The 16,763-nt window shown below is 43.9% G+C and overlaps 1 protein-coding gene and 1 long non-coding RNA gene across 5 annotated transcripts; both read left to right on the forward strand.

The window, feature by feature from the left end:
• Positions 1-1,637: 1,637 nt before the first annotated feature.
• Positions 1,638-13,598, forward strand: LOC116619008. Of its 4 annotated transcripts, XR_004296456.2 has the most exons (5): positions 1,638-2,356; positions 7,192-7,306; positions 9,070-9,198; positions 9,627-9,710; positions 13,046-13,598. XR_004296456.2 is itself a non-coding variant. In XM_032383299.2 (4 exons), exons 1-4 carry the CDS (start codon positions 3,812-3,814, stop codon positions 13,252-13,254), a joined length of 486 nt encoding a protein of 161 aa, XP_032239190.1. In that variant the 5' UTR covers positions 2,625-3,811; the 3' UTR covers positions 13,255-13,598. The 4 variants fall into 4 exon arrangements, 2 of the variants coding, with proteins under 2 accessions (XP_032239192.1, XP_032239190.1); XR_004296457.2 differs by lacking the exon at positions 7,192-7,306 and having other exon boundaries at positions 1,647-2,356; XM_032383299.2 differs by lacking the exons at positions 1,638-2,356; positions 7,192-7,306 and adding an exon at positions 2,625-3,875.
• On the forward strand, positions 9,717-12,810 carry LOC125561942. Its single transcript, XR_007307655.1, has 2 exons — positions 9,717-11,141; positions 11,987-12,810. It is a non-coding gene; the product is annotated as an uncharacterized LOC125561942 (long non-coding RNA).
• Positions 13,599-16,763: the final 3,165 nt, after the last annotated feature.

Here is a 16,763-nt window from a genome sequence, read left to right on the forward strand (position 1 = left end):
ATCCTCCTTACGCACGTGTGCGTGACAGTACCGTGATCCTTCTTACGACCGACACGCGTGCGTGACATTACCGTGGTCCTCCTTACTAAACATGTGCGTGACATTACCGTGATCCTCCTTACGACACGTGTGCGTGACATTACCGTGATCCTCCTTACGACACGTGTGCGTGACATTACCGTGATCCTCCTTACGCACGTGTGCGTGACAGTACCGTGATCCTTCTTACGACCGACACGTGTGCGTGACATTACCGTGATCCTCCTTTCGACACGTGTAAGTGAAATTACCGTGAATCTCCTTACACCACATGTGCGTGACAGTGCAGTATGATTCTCCTTACACCAGGAGTGTGTGACAGTGATGTGATCATCCTTAAACAGGAGAGTGTGACTGCACTGTACGGTGTGACTGTACTGACTGTATTTACGTCACGCAAGTGTTTGTGATTCTTCTTACGTTACGCAAGCCTGTGTGATTCTTCTTACGTCACGCAAGCGTTGGCTGTTTCCCCCAGGTCACGTAAGCGTGTGTTATTTAACTACTTTTGGCAGTTGCACATCACGATACATTGTATTTCACAAGCTGTTGTTAATCGTTTATATGGAGGTTTAACTGTAGCAGTTCTTCTATTGATGAAGGTTTGTTATATGGAGGTTTAAATGTAGCATTTCCTCTTGGTATTATAAATGTTCGTTGTATGTAGGTTTCACTGTAGCAGTTTTTCTAGGTAATATAAATGAAGGTTTGTTATATGGATTTTTTACTTTAGCAGTTCTTGGTAATATAAATAAAGATTCGTTGTATGTAGGTTTCACTGTACTACTTATGATGACGCTCGTAGAGTGCGCGGGAGTATGGAGAAGCTAAAAGTGGATGTTAAGCCTCTGTCACACGTACACGTGAATTTGTTTCTGCGACTTGAAGACATTTGTTTCGGAAAGTAGAAGCGAGTTATACTTTTCGTGCGACTTTGAAAAAAAAAAACAAGTTGCAAAGGGGATGTCACATGTAAAAAACACAAGTGCGACAGTTTTTTTATTTGCGAAACAAGTTGCACAGGAAAAACGTAAGTGTGATGACAAGGCCTTTAAATAAGCAAACTCCTGTTTATGAAAAGACCTCGCCAACCTGAACGGCGGTCTTGACACTCTAGGCGAGTCTAATTGCCCGGGGGCATGCTCTAGATTCTCGCAAAGTACTCGCATTAAATGCTCACGAAAATTGCAAAAGATTGCTCTTATTTCTGCTAATCAAGAGCTGCTTAGTTCGACGCCCTATTGCTGAAATATGCTATTTGATCAAAGCGCGCCCAAAGTATCATTTATTCTGTAAGAAACATCATTATATCCAACTTTCCAGGCTTTTACGTGGAATGATGAGCTTCGATTTTTTAAAAACAATACTCTGAATCTGTTTAAATCTTACTAGAGAGATTGTAGCGTTATTACCCTGTCATAGGGACACCAATCTCACATGTTTATCATCTGACTTTTATCAGAAGTGTTATTAAGTGAATTTTCATGTTTTTACAAGACGTATTACAATTCAATTAGGCTTCGTAATCCAGTACTGACATTTTTACCCCAAGGCCTTGAAACAGTTATTGCTTTAAGATACGTTGAGATTCATTCCATTCATACAAGCATGCAACATTCCTTTCCTTTAGTCAGCTTACTTTATTCTCAGCGATGATCCTTCTTAGGATTTAAAAAAGAGGATATCTACAAAAAAACACGTATGAGTCAAACGATACGACACGCTCTACTCAAACATCGCCCAATGGAACCTCAATTGGCAACAAGTGGGTGAATATTCTTGTTCTATCGGTGTTTTTCCACCATAAGGAGGCGTTAGCGCGCTTTTTTGTCTTTTTTTGGGGGGTGAGTCACCGCGGTACGCCGTCGGGTGGTATATAAGTGGTACTTAACTACGTGGTTTGGCAATCGCTATACAAAACACGAAAAAACGAGAAAATGTGTTACATCCAAGCGGAATAATGCACTCAAGAAAAAGATCAATTCAATGCCTGATTTTGTTGTCTTAATTCTTCTCGATGAAAGGAAAAACAACTAATTGTTGAGTCTTTCATCGCCCTGGAGTCGCAAATAATGCTATCTGACAAGTGTCTGTTTTCACATCGCTCTTAATGTAAAACAACATGTACTAAGGAGTTTCTCTTAACCTTGGAGTAGCTTCACCCGCCGCTCCACCTCAGAGAGGTCGGACAGCAAAGCTTGTTCAAGTTTGCTTAGCGAGCAAAAAGAGGAGTCTCTAAGAAAAGCAACGCCGATTATTGAAAGACGAGTTCTAAGCGGTCACTGTCGGATTGGACGCAGAATTGAAGCAAATTTCAGTAAGTAGAGACCTACGCCGCCATTGTTTGAGAAACTTGAGTGGGGGAAAACGACGTGTTGCTACTCTGTGCGTACGTGCGTCGAGGATAGAGGGGCGTAAGGGGGGGGGGGGGGGGGGGCGTGCGAAAACCGCACAGAAAACGCCGAAAACCACAAAACCGTCAAAATAAGTCAATAACCGTAAACCGCATAGTCTAGAGAAACTGCAATGGAATAAAATACGAAAAACCGCGCCAAATTAAGGCAAAACCGCATCACCGTAAAACCCTACGCCCCCTCTATCGAGCTGTCGTCCGTTTGAATGCTACGCGTGATGGAATGCGTTTTAGTTTGGTTACAAAAAATATTTCTCTTTGCATGATCTGACAGCTTAGTTGCGTGACCAGCTTCCCGGATAGCAGAATTCACACGGTAACATCGCAAAAGCGATGTCAAATACTTGTATGGAACAATATGTTTGTTTCCTTTTTAACAATTCCAGCATTATCTCTGATCAAGCAGTGTGTTGATAGCTGCAACAATCGCAAATCGCGCTACGCACGACAGGGTCAATTGGCGACAACACGACACGAAGCTCACCAAAAACAGACTTCAGATATACATAGAGTAAACAAACTGTTTGCCCTGGCAATTCAATAAATGTCCTTTTGCGGCGAAGATCAAAAAGCTTAATCCTTTTACCGTAAACGCAAAACAGGCCCATTCCGTAGACCGATACATTGTAGAAATAGCAAAGATAAAGGCACTAATTGGTGTTATTTCATATGCGCGACGGTTTGGTTATCTTTGCTCTGCTAGCCAATGATATGTGAATCCCGGGTTAAAGGGGCTGTGTGTTCCACGGAACCTTGCAGTTCTATCAAACAAAATGGAGGGTGCACTTAGGAGAGGGGAGGGATCATAAAGGTTTGTCACGCTAATATCGGGGAACATTCTCGATAGAGCGACCTACATAAAAAGCCTAAATGGAGCCTTTTGAAATGACATGAAAAAATTGCAAAAATGTAAGCACGCAATTGGTCCATCGTTTCTTTTTTTACCGTGACCTGTCTAATGTGACCTATCTAATACCTTTTGATATTGCACCACGAGAGGGGAATATCACCCGTATTTATCATAAATGTTCACTCACGCTCCGAGTACTTTGAATTCAGAGTTCGAATTTCTTGCATTGAGTGTCCTTTCAAGTGCTAATGGCATACTTTAGTCTCGCGATCTTGCGATTTGCTTGAGGTCGAGCCATGTGACACTTAGGTGAGGTCAGCGGGGTGGCGACAGCTCGAGTGTCACTAGGATAGCGGGGCGTTAAGACTAGGGGGAGGCGTCTTGTTGGGGTGCGAACCGCCCCATTCGGGACACAGAGGACTACATCGCGAAGGAGTTACATGCTGTTTTGAATCCGAGAACTGGGTACAAAGTTTGAACAAGATTCGATTCGCTAACAAAAAGGAACCATGCTCAAGTGCCTTCTAGTACTGTCGTTCTCCTTGGCTTTCATCTCGCTCGCGCTCGCGCAAGGTAAGAGAAAGATATGATGTTGACACCGTTTGCATCGCATTTGCAAGAAACCACTATATAATATTTTTACGGTTTATCATTCCTGTATTAAGCTTATTTACCCTCTTCATCCATCCTCTTTCTTTCGATAAAATAACACGCAAGCACGTAAACCCGATATAATTACACAGTTTGGATGTTGGTATTCCTTGTAACTTTACATCCCTCATGTCTTTAGAAAATTAACTGGAATGTTCTTCCTCGATTTAAAACTGTACCCCATACTTCCTGAATACCGGTGAACAAAGCACAAATTTTATCTTCATCACTTAATTAACCCTTGATACCCTTTGCAAGTCGCTACGGAAATTTTTTAGCGTATTATCCCGGTGCATTAACTCACGGGAAAACTATCTTTTTCAAACCACCTAAACCCCAAACTTCTTACACTTAAACCCTCGTCAAAACTAAAACAAAGTTTAAGTTTGCAAATCGTCTTTTCTTTAAATGTTATGTATTGTGCTATTTATGAAAAAATCTAAAACACACGATAATGTCTTGTCAGTTAACATTGGTGGCCGCAGTCGTTCCCCCCATCTTAAAATTGGCCAGTGCTCAGTTGAAGTGCGCACTCTACATTTGGGTGGGTTTTCCTACTCCGTCGATTTAAAAGACGAGCTGTTAGTTGTTTGTAACTTCGCGATCACGATATTGTTTTGAAATATATATTTTTTTTTTGAAAGAAGAAACCGTTGATATTGTACTTGTTAGCAATTTAACTACGGCTCGCTTCGTTTAATCGTTAGAGCATCCAATGACGCTTTTTTTGTGTCAAAAAATGCTGAAACTTTTTGGTAAAATGATGTCAGCAAGCAAATTGATTATTTTTCAAAAGTACATTCCTCACAACTTAACGCAAACTTTGCGTCAAAATAACAACAGAAAATATTGGTATACTGCTACATATTCTAGAAAAAGTCCTTGATTCAATCTGTGAGCTTAGCAGGGATTTACTGTCTTATGTCTCACATGAAGTTGACAAATCCAGCCGTCTTCTTTAAGCTGATTCGAGTGTTCTGGAGTTCTTTTTTTCATTTTTTTTTTTTAAATCGCTAAGAAATGCACTTAAATCCAATAACCTTCTAACAAATATCTGGGAAATATTTCCAAAATTCTGAGAAGCAATTGCCTATCAGAGCAGCCCGTGGATTTAGAATGTAAACATATGCCAAAGAACGCCACATCTGTTACTATACTTACTAAATAGAGGCTATAATCGGTAAATCAGTGGTACAATTAGGGAACGAGGAACATGCTTACATAAGAATAGAAAAGTCGGGGGAAGCTTGAAAAATACATAGTTTAACAATTATTTTTCACCCAGTGCTAATATTCACACCCTTTTGTTCTTACATTTATCACCAGTCTTATCTAAATGTTGACTAGCCTTGATTAAGTTATCATATTAGTTGGTATTTTGGTAATGTTGCAGAGCCCTTGTAATTTGGCCTTTTTATCTGTGGGTATCTTTTAGGAACATAGTCCGAGACGAGTCTTTTGAGAAAACGGCCAAGCACTATGGTGTTAAGGCGAATGCAAAACGACAGCTTGGTCTTTGAGACAGCAATAGAATTCTATGAGTGAAAGTTATATTCTTTCAACAGGACTTCACATCTGTTCTCATTAAGTACCGTATTCGGCAAGATAACATATATGGTTTTCCGTCGTTGATTAAGTGATTAATGTGATTGATTACGAATAACGTCATCAAGGGCTGCCATTTTTTAGCAAATAGACAAATCTAAATCGATAGTGAACATGGAATAACAGAGATTTTCGGAGTATAACCAAAGGTCCTTTTTATTAGTATTTTTTAGTATTGGGGAATATCTAAATGGCTAACGTTAGTGGTAGAAAGGAATTACATCAGCCTCGGGGCGAAAATAGCTTACCTTCGCACGCAAAAAATTACAGTAAACACAGGCCTGTCGCCAGGGGGCTGGGGGTTTGGAAGAACCTCCCAATCGACTGTAAGCTCCGCTCTAATGAAGCAGGCTAGACGAGCTACCTAAGACGAAAATAATTGGCTAAGTTGGTAACTCGGCCCCGCTTAAAATCCTGGTGACGGGACTGTAAGCGATAGCTTTAATTTGAAACGCTTAAGATATTACGGTAGGACAGAGTAAAAAGATTAGAATATAACGTCAGGCCAGGTGGTTATTTCTAATGTCCCGTGCAGCACGGCCACTAGTGGCTTGTAGTTCAACACCGCTCGATTGACCAAGAAAAATATGATTTTGCCAAACCGACACCCCCAGCAATAGACAATAGATAGCAAGGCATTATCATCAAGTCATATACGAGAGCAATTGACAGGGAAACGAGTGAGCAAAATGGGCCCTAATTCTCAGGAGAGATCCCGAAAACAGACAAGAATAAAGTGAGTCCACTAGAAAGTCTATTTTCTTTTATTTTTTCATCACTATACAAATTCTCTTGCGTACTAGAATACAGAGTGCTTGGGTTACCTGTGGTAAACAAAGTTGGAAATTATATTGAGGAATAAAATAAATAAGATAATTAATCTTACATAATAAAACTCACTGTCACTGTGAATATAAATATTTAAAATCATCGTTGCAAAAAAGCAGCAACAAATTGCTATTACAGTGTAGAAAAGACAACCTTTTTGTTGTTGATTTTCTCGAGTGAGAGTCGTCGGTCCGGAAATTTTTTTGTAACGACCGCGGTCGTTACAGCAGGATCTAGACCGCTCATAAGCCAATCCGCCAATCAGCGTGCGCCATTCCACCGGAAGTGGTTGATGGCATAGAATAAACTTCCTTAATAATGAGCTCAAAGGTTCCAAAAATAACACTCTATATTATATGCCAACAACCACTCTGAAATCTGTCACTAACTAGATCGAATAAACATGAGGGGAAATTTCCACTGTACTTAGTTTTGAGAACAGTGACTGGAGTATGATCTTATAAGGGAGGGCGTAAGGGTTTTCGGTGATGCGATTTTTCGTATTTTATTCCGCAGTATTGCGGTTTCTCTAGACTGCGCTGTTTACGGTTATTGACTTATTGTTTTACGGTTTTGCGTTTTTTGGCGTTATTTTGTGCGGTTTTCGCACCCCGTACGGCCACCTCCTAATAGCGTGCGTGTCCAGAACGTTTTAACTTCTTAAAAGTACATGGAAACATTTCCAATACATGTATTTAGTTTTGAGGGTTTTGAGGAGTATGATCTTATAGCGTGTTGTGTCTGACTTCTGTAAAGTACTCTCATCTCTCCAATATATAACCTTCTGGTCTCAATTTAACACAAGGAGTAGAATGGTCAAGACTGAATTATCGGCGACGCTTAGTGTAACCTGGCAGACTTCTTAAGGGGGATTCAGATATCGGGCGGACGTCTTAAGAAAGATCGCCGCTATTTTTAAGGTATAACAAGTAAAAAGTAAATAATGGCTTAACCCATTCCCATTGACGAGCACAACGGCGACTTGCTCTAATAGATCACGCGACTTTTGGGGTGATGGCAAACTAGCGCGCGCTTAGGCTTTTAGCGGCGAAATAACAATTACGAAATGCAACTCATTGAACGCTTACAAATAAGCCGGAAAGTTTATTTTTCAGAAAGGGCTTACTTTTACTTAAAGAAATGTTTTTCGTCGTTCTCTGTCGTGAAAAATGGGGCTATTTCTGTGTTTTGCTTTGAATGCGCCATTCAATAAGGTTTGTGATCAGCTAGTGCAAGTTGTCGAGGTCTACTGTGATTAAGTGACTGCATTATAACCAAATAATCAGGTTGGGCGTCTCCTCAAATATAAACCAAGTATAGTAGCGATGGCTTAGAAGCATCCTAGTCTACTTTACAAGTTTAAAAACACTGAGGTGTACGGTGCTATGGGCTAAACTAGCTTGACTAGCTTATAAATTGAGCAGAGGGTATAACCAAATAATCAGGTTGGGCGTCTCTTCAAATATAAACCAAGTATAGTAGCGATGGCTTAGAAGCATCCTAGTCTACTTTACAAGTTTATGAACACTGTACAGTGCATGTGTACAGTGTACAGTGTACAGTGTACATGTGTACAGTGCATGCTATTAAGGGCAACTTGTCTGGCGTAAAAGGGGAAACGGTAGATATTAAAAGGGTGTCTTTAGACAGACTCGCACACCACGACCTTGGTCTACACAGTCAACAAAACCTCACCACACATTACTACATTTTCAAATTCATTAACTGTGAGGTCTATTACGATTGGGTTAATAATCAAAGAAAGTCAACCTCACTAAATATAAAAGTGCCCCCTCGGCGCCATTCTTATTGTACTAGGGTTAATTACAGTCACAAATAAGTTATAGACGGTAACAGATCGTCTGGTTTGACAAAAGGTTGTTTTTTCTTCAAATAGTGGCTGGTAGTAGTGTTGCACCCATATTTCCCGACTGAAATAGAAAGTCAAGCCGCGAGACACCATAAATCATCGAGTCTGCTAAATCAAACAATTATGTTTTCCTACTGGTGATTTGAAGTGTTATCTGGTAAATACAGCCAAGGTTTATCTAGACCTCTTGCCAAGTTATCGTGCCATCGGTTTTGTTATCTGGGGATCGTTCTGATCTGGGGATCGCGCCAACTTCATACAAGGGAAAACTACCGCGCGCTAATGCTTCCCTGTGAATAAGATCGTTAAAAATGCTTAAAGATATATGCATCATAACAAACAGATGTGGCACTTAGCAAGCAAAATATGACTGCCATCTTTATCGCATTGACACTGAGTAAGCGTGATCGAGTAATACAAACTGCAATTTCGCTGCAGGGTGCATGATCGCTCTCATGAATTGCTTCGCATGTTCACGGCCTGTAGGCAGATGTCGCGGAGTATATTTTAACGTGGTTAATGTAATCATCATAAGGCTAGGCGGGTTAGCATAACCACCCCCTCTTCCTCCTCGCGGGGAATAACCCCATGCCCCTTCCCCGTTCTTGATTAATATATGGCCAAACCGTACGTGCAAAATGAACTATAACTAATTTACAATGCTTGATGCATTGTATAATAATATTGAAATGAAATAGCTCATCCCATATTAGTGCTTACGTTTAAAGGAAGATTAAAACCATGATAATATTCCTTTATCGGCTGCGCCGTTGTGCATCAGGTCTTTTTTATCCCACATGGTTTATGTTTTAGAATGTAAAGACATATCGCGCTGGTGCAAGCCATACATCAAGCTATGGAAGCGGTATCACCTAAGCAAAACACAAACATGTGCGTTCCCATTCGCGAGGGACTTTTGCAATAAAACATGCGGCATTTGTGGTAAGTTGGCACTTTTCGTATTTACGAGGTATTTATGGCGTCCAGTTCCGTTTTTCCTATTGAAAACCCTCAATAGAGACATTTAGCTTCGCGTTTTTTCTTGGAAACGTCAAACCTCTGGGTGTCACGTGACAAGAACTTGTGGTCAAGTTTGCAGTCTGCGGTTTCGCGTTTTGACTTCAGGGTGTTCTTAATCATTTGACTCTTGAAATAATATATTTTTATTGACAATTTGTACAATACCCTAACACTCTTGGCTCGGTTGAAGTCGAGCACATGTTTTGCACTTTTTCCCGCCAAATGTGCTAAACTACTTTTTCGCCAGTACGTCGAACTGCAAAACGGTAACGGCTAACCGCGGTTTTCCGTTTGCGGTTAATTCTGAAAACGCGATGCTAAATGTCTCTAATTTAATGTATTTTTACCAGAGGGATTGATCGAATGCAACGACACTCCATATGGATGCTGCTGGGACGAGGTTACGCCAAGAGGACCAAACGGCGAGTGCCCAAGTAAGTAAGGTTCCCTAAGAGGACCAAACGGCGAGTGCCCAAGTAAGTGAGGTTCCCTAAGAGGACCAAACGGCGAGTGCCCAAGTAAGTGAGGTTCCCTAAGAGGACCAAAAGGCGAGTGCCCAAGTAAGTGAGGTTCCCTAAGAGGACCAAACGGCGAGTGCCCAAGTAAGTGAGGTTCCCTAAGAGGACCAAACGGCGTGTGCCCAAGTAAGTGAGGTTCCCTAAGAGGACCAAACGGCGAGTGCCAAGTAAGTGAGGTTCCCTAAGAGGACCAAACGGCGAGTGCCCAAGTAAGTGAGGTTCCCTAAGAGGACCAAAAGGCGAGTGCCCAAGTAAGTAAGGTTCCCTAAGAGGACCAAAAGGCGAGTGCCAAGTAAGTGAGGTTCCCTAAGAGGACCAAACGGCGAGTGCCCAAGTAAGTGAGGTTCCCTAAGAGGACCAAAAGGCGAGTGCCAAGTAAGTGAGGTTCCCTAAGAGGACCAAACGGCGAGTGCCCAAGTAAGTGAGGTTCCCTAAGAGGACCAAACGGCGAGTGCCCAAGTAAGTAAGGTTCCCTAAGAGGACCAAACGGCGAGTGTCCAAGTAAGTGAGGTTCCCTAAGAGGACCAAACGGCGAGTGCCCAAGTGAGTGAGGTTCCCCAAGAGGACCAAAAGGCGAGTGCCCAAGTAAGTAAGGTTCCCTAAGAGGACCAAACGGCGAGTGCCCAAGTAAGTAAGGTTCCCTAAGAGGACCAAACGGCGAGTGCCCAAGTAAGTGAGGTTCCCTAAGAGGACCAAACGGCGAGTGCCCAAGTGAGTGAGGTTCCCCAAGAGGACCAAAAGGCGAGTGCCCAAGTAAGTAAGGTTCCCTAAGAGGACCAAACGGCGAGTGTCCAAGTAAGTGAGGTTCCCTAAGAGGACCAAACGGCGAGTGCCCAAGTAAGTGAGGTTCCCTAAGAGGACCAAAAGGCGAGTGCCAAGTAAGTGAGGTTCCCTAAGAGGACCAAACGGCGAGTGCCCAAGTAAGTGAGGTTCCCTAAGAGGACCAAACGGCGAGTGCCAAGTAAGTGAGGTTCCCTAAGAGGACCAAGCGTTGAGTGCCAAGTAAGTGAGGTTCCCTATGAGGACCAAACGGCGAGTGCCCAAGTGAGTGAGGTTCCCTAAGAGGACCAAACGGCGAGTGCCCAAGTGAGTGAGGTTCCCTAAGAGGACCAAACGGCGAGTGCCCAAGTAAGTGAGGTTCCCTAAGAGGACCAAACGGCGAGTGTCCAAGTAAGTGAGGTTCCCTAAGAGGACCAAAAGGCGAGTGCCCAAGTAAGTAAGGTTCCCTAAGAGGACCAAACGGCGAGTGCCCAAGTAAGTGAGGTTCCCTAAGAGGACCAAACGGCGAGTGCCCAAGTAAGTGAGGTTCCCTAAGAGGACCAAACGGCGAGTGCCCAAGTAAGTGAGGTTCCCTAAGAGGACCAAACGGCGAGTGCCCAAGTAATAATAAAATAATAATAATAAAGACTTTATTTAAAATGAGGGTGACACATAATAGCATAGCTAATAAACTTGTGGCCCTCCCTTAAATATATAATATATACAAATCCGACTATGTTATAAGAATTCTAAAAATACTATATTAGAAATTAACAATAAATAACAAAAATTATATGATAAAATGGTGCAAAAGACGCTGCTCCGAAAACGCCCTATCTCTTAGAGATTTCTTGAAGGGCCCAGGTTGTTCGATTCGCCTTGTTGTAATAGGGAGACTGTTCCAAAGGCGGGTGGCAGAAACGGAAAAAGTTCGCCCGCCCTCTGTCTCCCTACTGTATTTCGGGCAGCGTATATTAAAATTTGCATAGCGGGTGGATCTACTATGTACAAAACTATTAAGATTCAGATGCTCGCTTAAAAATAAAGGTACATTGCCGTGTATCCGTTTATGTACAAGAGCGCACTTACTAATTTTAAAATGTTCATATATAGGAATCCAGCCAAGTCTATTAAAAAGTTCCACAGAGGGTGCGCGCGGTTCCGCAAAAAGAATTACTCTAGCTGCGCGTTTTTGTAACTTAAAAATTCTATATAAAGATTTGTTGTTGCACACGCTCCATACTGCGCTGCCATAATTAAAAATTGGTTGTATTAACGCATCATAAAATTGCTTGCGTTGAGCTAACGGCAAAAACGATCTTATTTTTCTTAAAATTGCGATACGAGAGGCCACTTTTTTACAAATCTTTTCAACATGTCCATCAAACGAAAGTTCGAAAGTTCGCTATCTAAATCGAGTCCAAGTGAGTGAGGTTCCCTAAGAGGACCAAACGGCGAGTGCCCAAGTAAGTGAGGTTCCCTAAGAGGACCAAACGGCGAGTGCTCAAGTAAGTGAGGTTCCCTAAGAGGACCAAACGGCGAGTGCCCAAGTAAGTGAGGTTCCCTAAGAGGACCAAACGGGGAATGCCCAAGTAAGTGAGGTTAAGAGGACCAAACGGCGAGTGCCCAAGTGAGTGAGGTTCCCTAGGAGGACCAAACGGCGAGTGCCAAGTAAGTAAGGTTCCCTAAGAGGACCAAAAGGCGAGTGCCCAAGTGAGTGAGGTTCCCTAAGAGGACCAAAAGGCGAGTGCCCAAGTAAGTAAGGTTCCCTAAGAGGACCAAACGGCGAGTGCCCAAGTAAGTGAGGTTCCCTAAGAGGACCAAACGGCGAGTGCCCAAGTAAGTAAGGTTCCCTAAGAGGACCAAACGGCGAGTGCCCAAGTAAGTGAGGTTCCCTAAGAGGACCAAACGGCGAGTGCCCAAGTAAGTGAGGTTCCCTAAGAGGACCAAACGGCGAGTGCCCAAGTGAGTGAGGTTCCCTAAGAGGACCAAACGGCGAGTGCCCAAGTAAGTGAGGTTCCCTAAGAGGACCAAACGGCGAGTGCCCAAGTAAGTGAGGTTCCCTAAGAGGACCAAAAGGCGAGTGCCCAAGTAAGTAAGGTTCCCTAAGAGGACCAAACGTCGAGTGCCAAGTAAGTGAGGTTCCCCTAGAGGACCAAAAGGCGAGTGCCAAGTAAGTGAGGTTCCCTAAGAGGACCAAACGGCGAGTGCCCAAGTAAGTGAGGTTCCCTAAGAGGACCAAACGGCGAGTGCCCAAGTAAGTGAGGTTCCCTAAGAGGACCAAACGGCGAGTTCCCAAGTGAGTGAGGTTCCCTAAGAGGACCAAACGGCGAGTGCCAAGTAAGTGAGGTTCCCTAAGAGGACCAAACGGCGAAGTGATTTTCTTTCAAAGTAGGTGGAGCAAAGTATTTTTATATCATCTCTGTTGTTTTCCTCCCAGGTTACACGACTATAACCATGATATCTAACATTTGACATTTTTTTCCTCTTAGTGTGCCGGAATGTGTATTTAAGGTTTTGTCCGCGCTTTCGCCACATATGCGATCGAAGGAGAGTGCCCGGTATATATGGCCTGGGAGCGAGGTTCCGCCGCATATGCCCGGTCACGTGTAAGATGTGCGAGCAAGGCACGACCATTTTTAAACGCAAGTTCCGCGCCGGCAGGAAAGACAGAAGGTCCGGCAAGGCGAGGAAGCACTGAGCGTCACACCGAGCGTGCAATGTATTCACTTTGGGTGATACACTTTGGCGCGAGTCCGGGAAAACAAGATTTTAGGGGTTACTAATATTTTTCTTATGAATACTGTCATTGTGTGATAGAAAAGGGAGTTTTTTTTTTTTAATCTATTGTTAATAAAGAAGAATGGTTTGCAAAGAAACCGATAAATAAGATGACGAAAAGAGAAGATCAAAAACATATGTTTTCTCCTAAAATAGGAAAAAAAAACATGAAATGTGCCGTACTCATGAGGACAAGTGCGAATATGTATATTGATAAATACGATATTTTGAAAACATTATTAAAATTATAATTGTTGAGTGCAACCCGGCCCTGTGAAAAAAGCAGCTTGTCACGAAGAAGGCTTTAACATGGGTATGTACATCCATCCTCACGAATACCACGTGACCAAACAAAAAGACAACCGAATGATCTGCTAGCGTGGATACCTCGGATGTAACCAAACAAAATGCCCACCGTATCCTACCCTGTTAGCATGGATACCCCGGATGTAACCAAACAAAATGCCCACCGTATCCTACCCTGCTAGCGTGGATACCCCGGATGTAACCAAACAAAATGCCCACCGTATCCTCCCCTGTTAGCGTGGATACCCCGGATGTAACCAAACAAAAAGGCAACCGAATGATCTGCTAACGTGGATACCCCGGATGTTACCAAACAAAAAGGCCATCGTATCCTTTCCTGCTAGCGTGGATACCCCGGATGTAACAAAATGCCCACCGTATCCTACCCTGCTAGCGTGGATACCCCGGATGTAACCAAACAAAATACCCACCGTATCCTACCCTGTTAGAGTGGATACCCCTGATGTAACCAAACAAAATGCCCATCGTATCCTTCCCTGTTAGCGTGGATACTCCGGATGTAACCAACAAAATGACCACCGTATCCTACCCTGTTAGCGTGGATACCCCGGATGTAACCAAACAAAATACCCACCGTATCCTACCCTGCTAGCGTGGATACCCCGGATGTAACCAAACAAAATGCCCACCGTATCCTACCCTGCTAGCGTGGATACCCCGGATGTAACCAAACAAAATGCCTACCGTATCCTACCCTGCTAGCGTGGATACCCCGGATGTAACCAAACAAAATGCCCACAGTATCCTTCCCTGCTAGCGTGGATACCCCGGATGTAACCAAACAAAATGCCCACCGTATCCTACCCTGCTAGCGTGGATACCCCGGATGTAACCAAACAAAATACCCACCGTATCCTACCCTGTTAGAGTGGATACCCCGGATGTAACCAAACAAAATGCCCATCGTATCCTTCCCTGCTAGCGTGGATACCCCGGATGTAACCAAACAAAATGCCCACCGTATCCTTCCCTGTTAGCGTGGATACCCCGGATGTAACCAAACAAAATACCCACCGTATCCTACCCTGCTAGCGTGGATACCCCGGATGTAACCAAACAAAATACCCACCGTATCCTACCCTGCTAGCGTGGATACCCCGGATGTAACCAAACAAAAAGGCAACCGTATCCTACCCTGTTAGCGTGGATACCCCGGATGTAACCAAACAAAATACCCACCGTATCCTACCTTGTTAGCGTGGATACCCCGGATGTAACCAAACAAAATGCCCACCGTATCCTTCCCTGCTAGCATGGATACCCCGGATGTAACCAAACAAAATACCCACCGTATCCTACCCTGCTAGCGTGGATACCCCGGATGTAACCAAACAAAATACCTACCGTATCCTACCCTGTTAGCGTGGATACCCCGGATGTAACCAAACAAAAAGGCAACCGTATCCTACCCTGTTAGCGTGGATACCCCGGATGTAACCAAACAAAATACCCACCGTATCCCACCTTGTTAGCGTGGATACCCCGGATGTAACCAAACAAAATACCCACCGTATCCTACCCTGCTAGCGTGGATACCCCGGATGTAACCAAACAAAATACCCACCGTATCCTACCCTGCTAGCGTGGATACCCCGGATGTAACCAAACAAAAAGGCAACCGTATCCTACCCTGCTAGCGTGGATACCCCGGATGTAACCAAACAAAATACCCACCGTATCCTACCCTGTTAGAGTTGATACCCCGGATGTAACCAAACAAAATGCCCACCGTATCCTACCCTGTTAGCGTGGATACCCCGGATGTAACCAAACAAAATACCCACCGTATCCTACCCTGCTAGCGTGGATACCCCGGATGTAACCAAACAAAAAGGCAACCGTATCCTACCCTGTTAGCGTGGATACCCCGGATGTAACCAAACAAAATACCCACCGTATCCTACCTTGTTAGCGTGGATATCCCGGATGTAACCAAACAAAATGCCCACCGTATCCTTCCCTGTTAGCGTGGATACCCCGGATGTAACCAAACAAAATGCCCACCGTATCCTTCCCTGTTAGCGTGGATACCCCGGATGTAACCAAACAAAATACCCACCGTATCCTACCCTGCTAGCGTGGATACCCCGGATGTAACCAAACAAAATACCCACCGTATCCTACCCTGCTAGCGTGGATACCCCGGATGTAACCAAACAAAATACCGACCGTATCCTACCCTGTTAGCGTGGATACCCCGGATATAACCAAACAAAATGCCCACCGTAACCTTCCCTGTTAGCGTGGATACCCCGGATGTAACCAAACAAAATACCCACCGTATCCTACCCTGCTAGCGTGGATACCCCGGATGTAACCAAACAAAAAGGCAACCGTATCCTACCCTGTTAGCGTGGATACCCCGGATGTAACCAAACAAAATGCCCACCGTATCCTTCCCTGTTAGCGTGGATACCCCGGATGTAACCAAACAAAATACCCACCGTATCCTACCCTGCTAGCGTGGATACCCCGGATGTAACCAAACAAAATACCCACCGTATCCTACCCTGCTAGCGTGGATACCCCGGATGTAACCAAACAAAATACCTACCGTATCCTACCCTGCTAGCGTGGATACCCCGGATGTAACCAACAAAATGACCACCGTATCCTACCCTGTTAGAGTGGATACCCCGGATGTAACCAAACAAAATGCCCACCGTATCCTACCCTGTTAGCGTGGATACCTCGGATGTAACCAAACAAAATGCCCACCGTATCCTACCCTGCTAGCGTGGATACCCCGGATGTAACCAAACAAAATGCCCACCGTATCCTCCCCTGTTAGCGTGGATACCCCGGATGTAACCAAACAAAAAGGCAACCGAATGATCTGCTAACGTGGATACCCCGGATGTAACCAAACAAAAAGGCCATCGTATCCTACCCTGCTAGCGTGGATACCCCGGATGAAACCAAACAAAAAGGCAACCGAATGATCTGCTAGCGTGGATACCCCGGATGTAACCAAATAAAAAGGCTATCGTATCCTTTCCTGCTAGCGTGGATACCCCGGATGTAACCAAATAAAGCCCGTCAGATCCTTTCTCCCCAAACCTGATCCCGAATGCAAATATGGCCAAAAAAAGCAAAACCCAA

Source organism: Nematostella vectensis, chromosome 4, assembly GCF_932526225.1.
Source record: "Nematostella vectensis chromosome 4, jaNemVect1.1, whole genome shotgun sequence".
Taxonomy (NCBI): domain Eukaryota; kingdom Metazoa; phylum Cnidaria; class Anthozoa; order Actiniaria; family Edwardsiidae; genus Nematostella; species Nematostella vectensis.

Coding starts and splice junctions, on each gene's coding strand:
- LOC116619008 (XM_032383299.2), top strand. CDS start 3,812: ATGCTCAAGTGCCTTCTAGTACTGTCGTTCTCCTTGGCTTTCATCTCG. Junction 9,199..9,626: donor TAAAACATGCGGCATTTGTG/GTAAGTTGGCAC, acceptor TATTTTTACCAG/AGGGATTGATCGAATGCAAC. Junction 9,711..13,045: donor ACCAAACGGCGAGTGCCCAA/GTAAGTAAGGTT, acceptor TTTTCCTCTTAG/TGTGCCGGAATGTGTATTTA.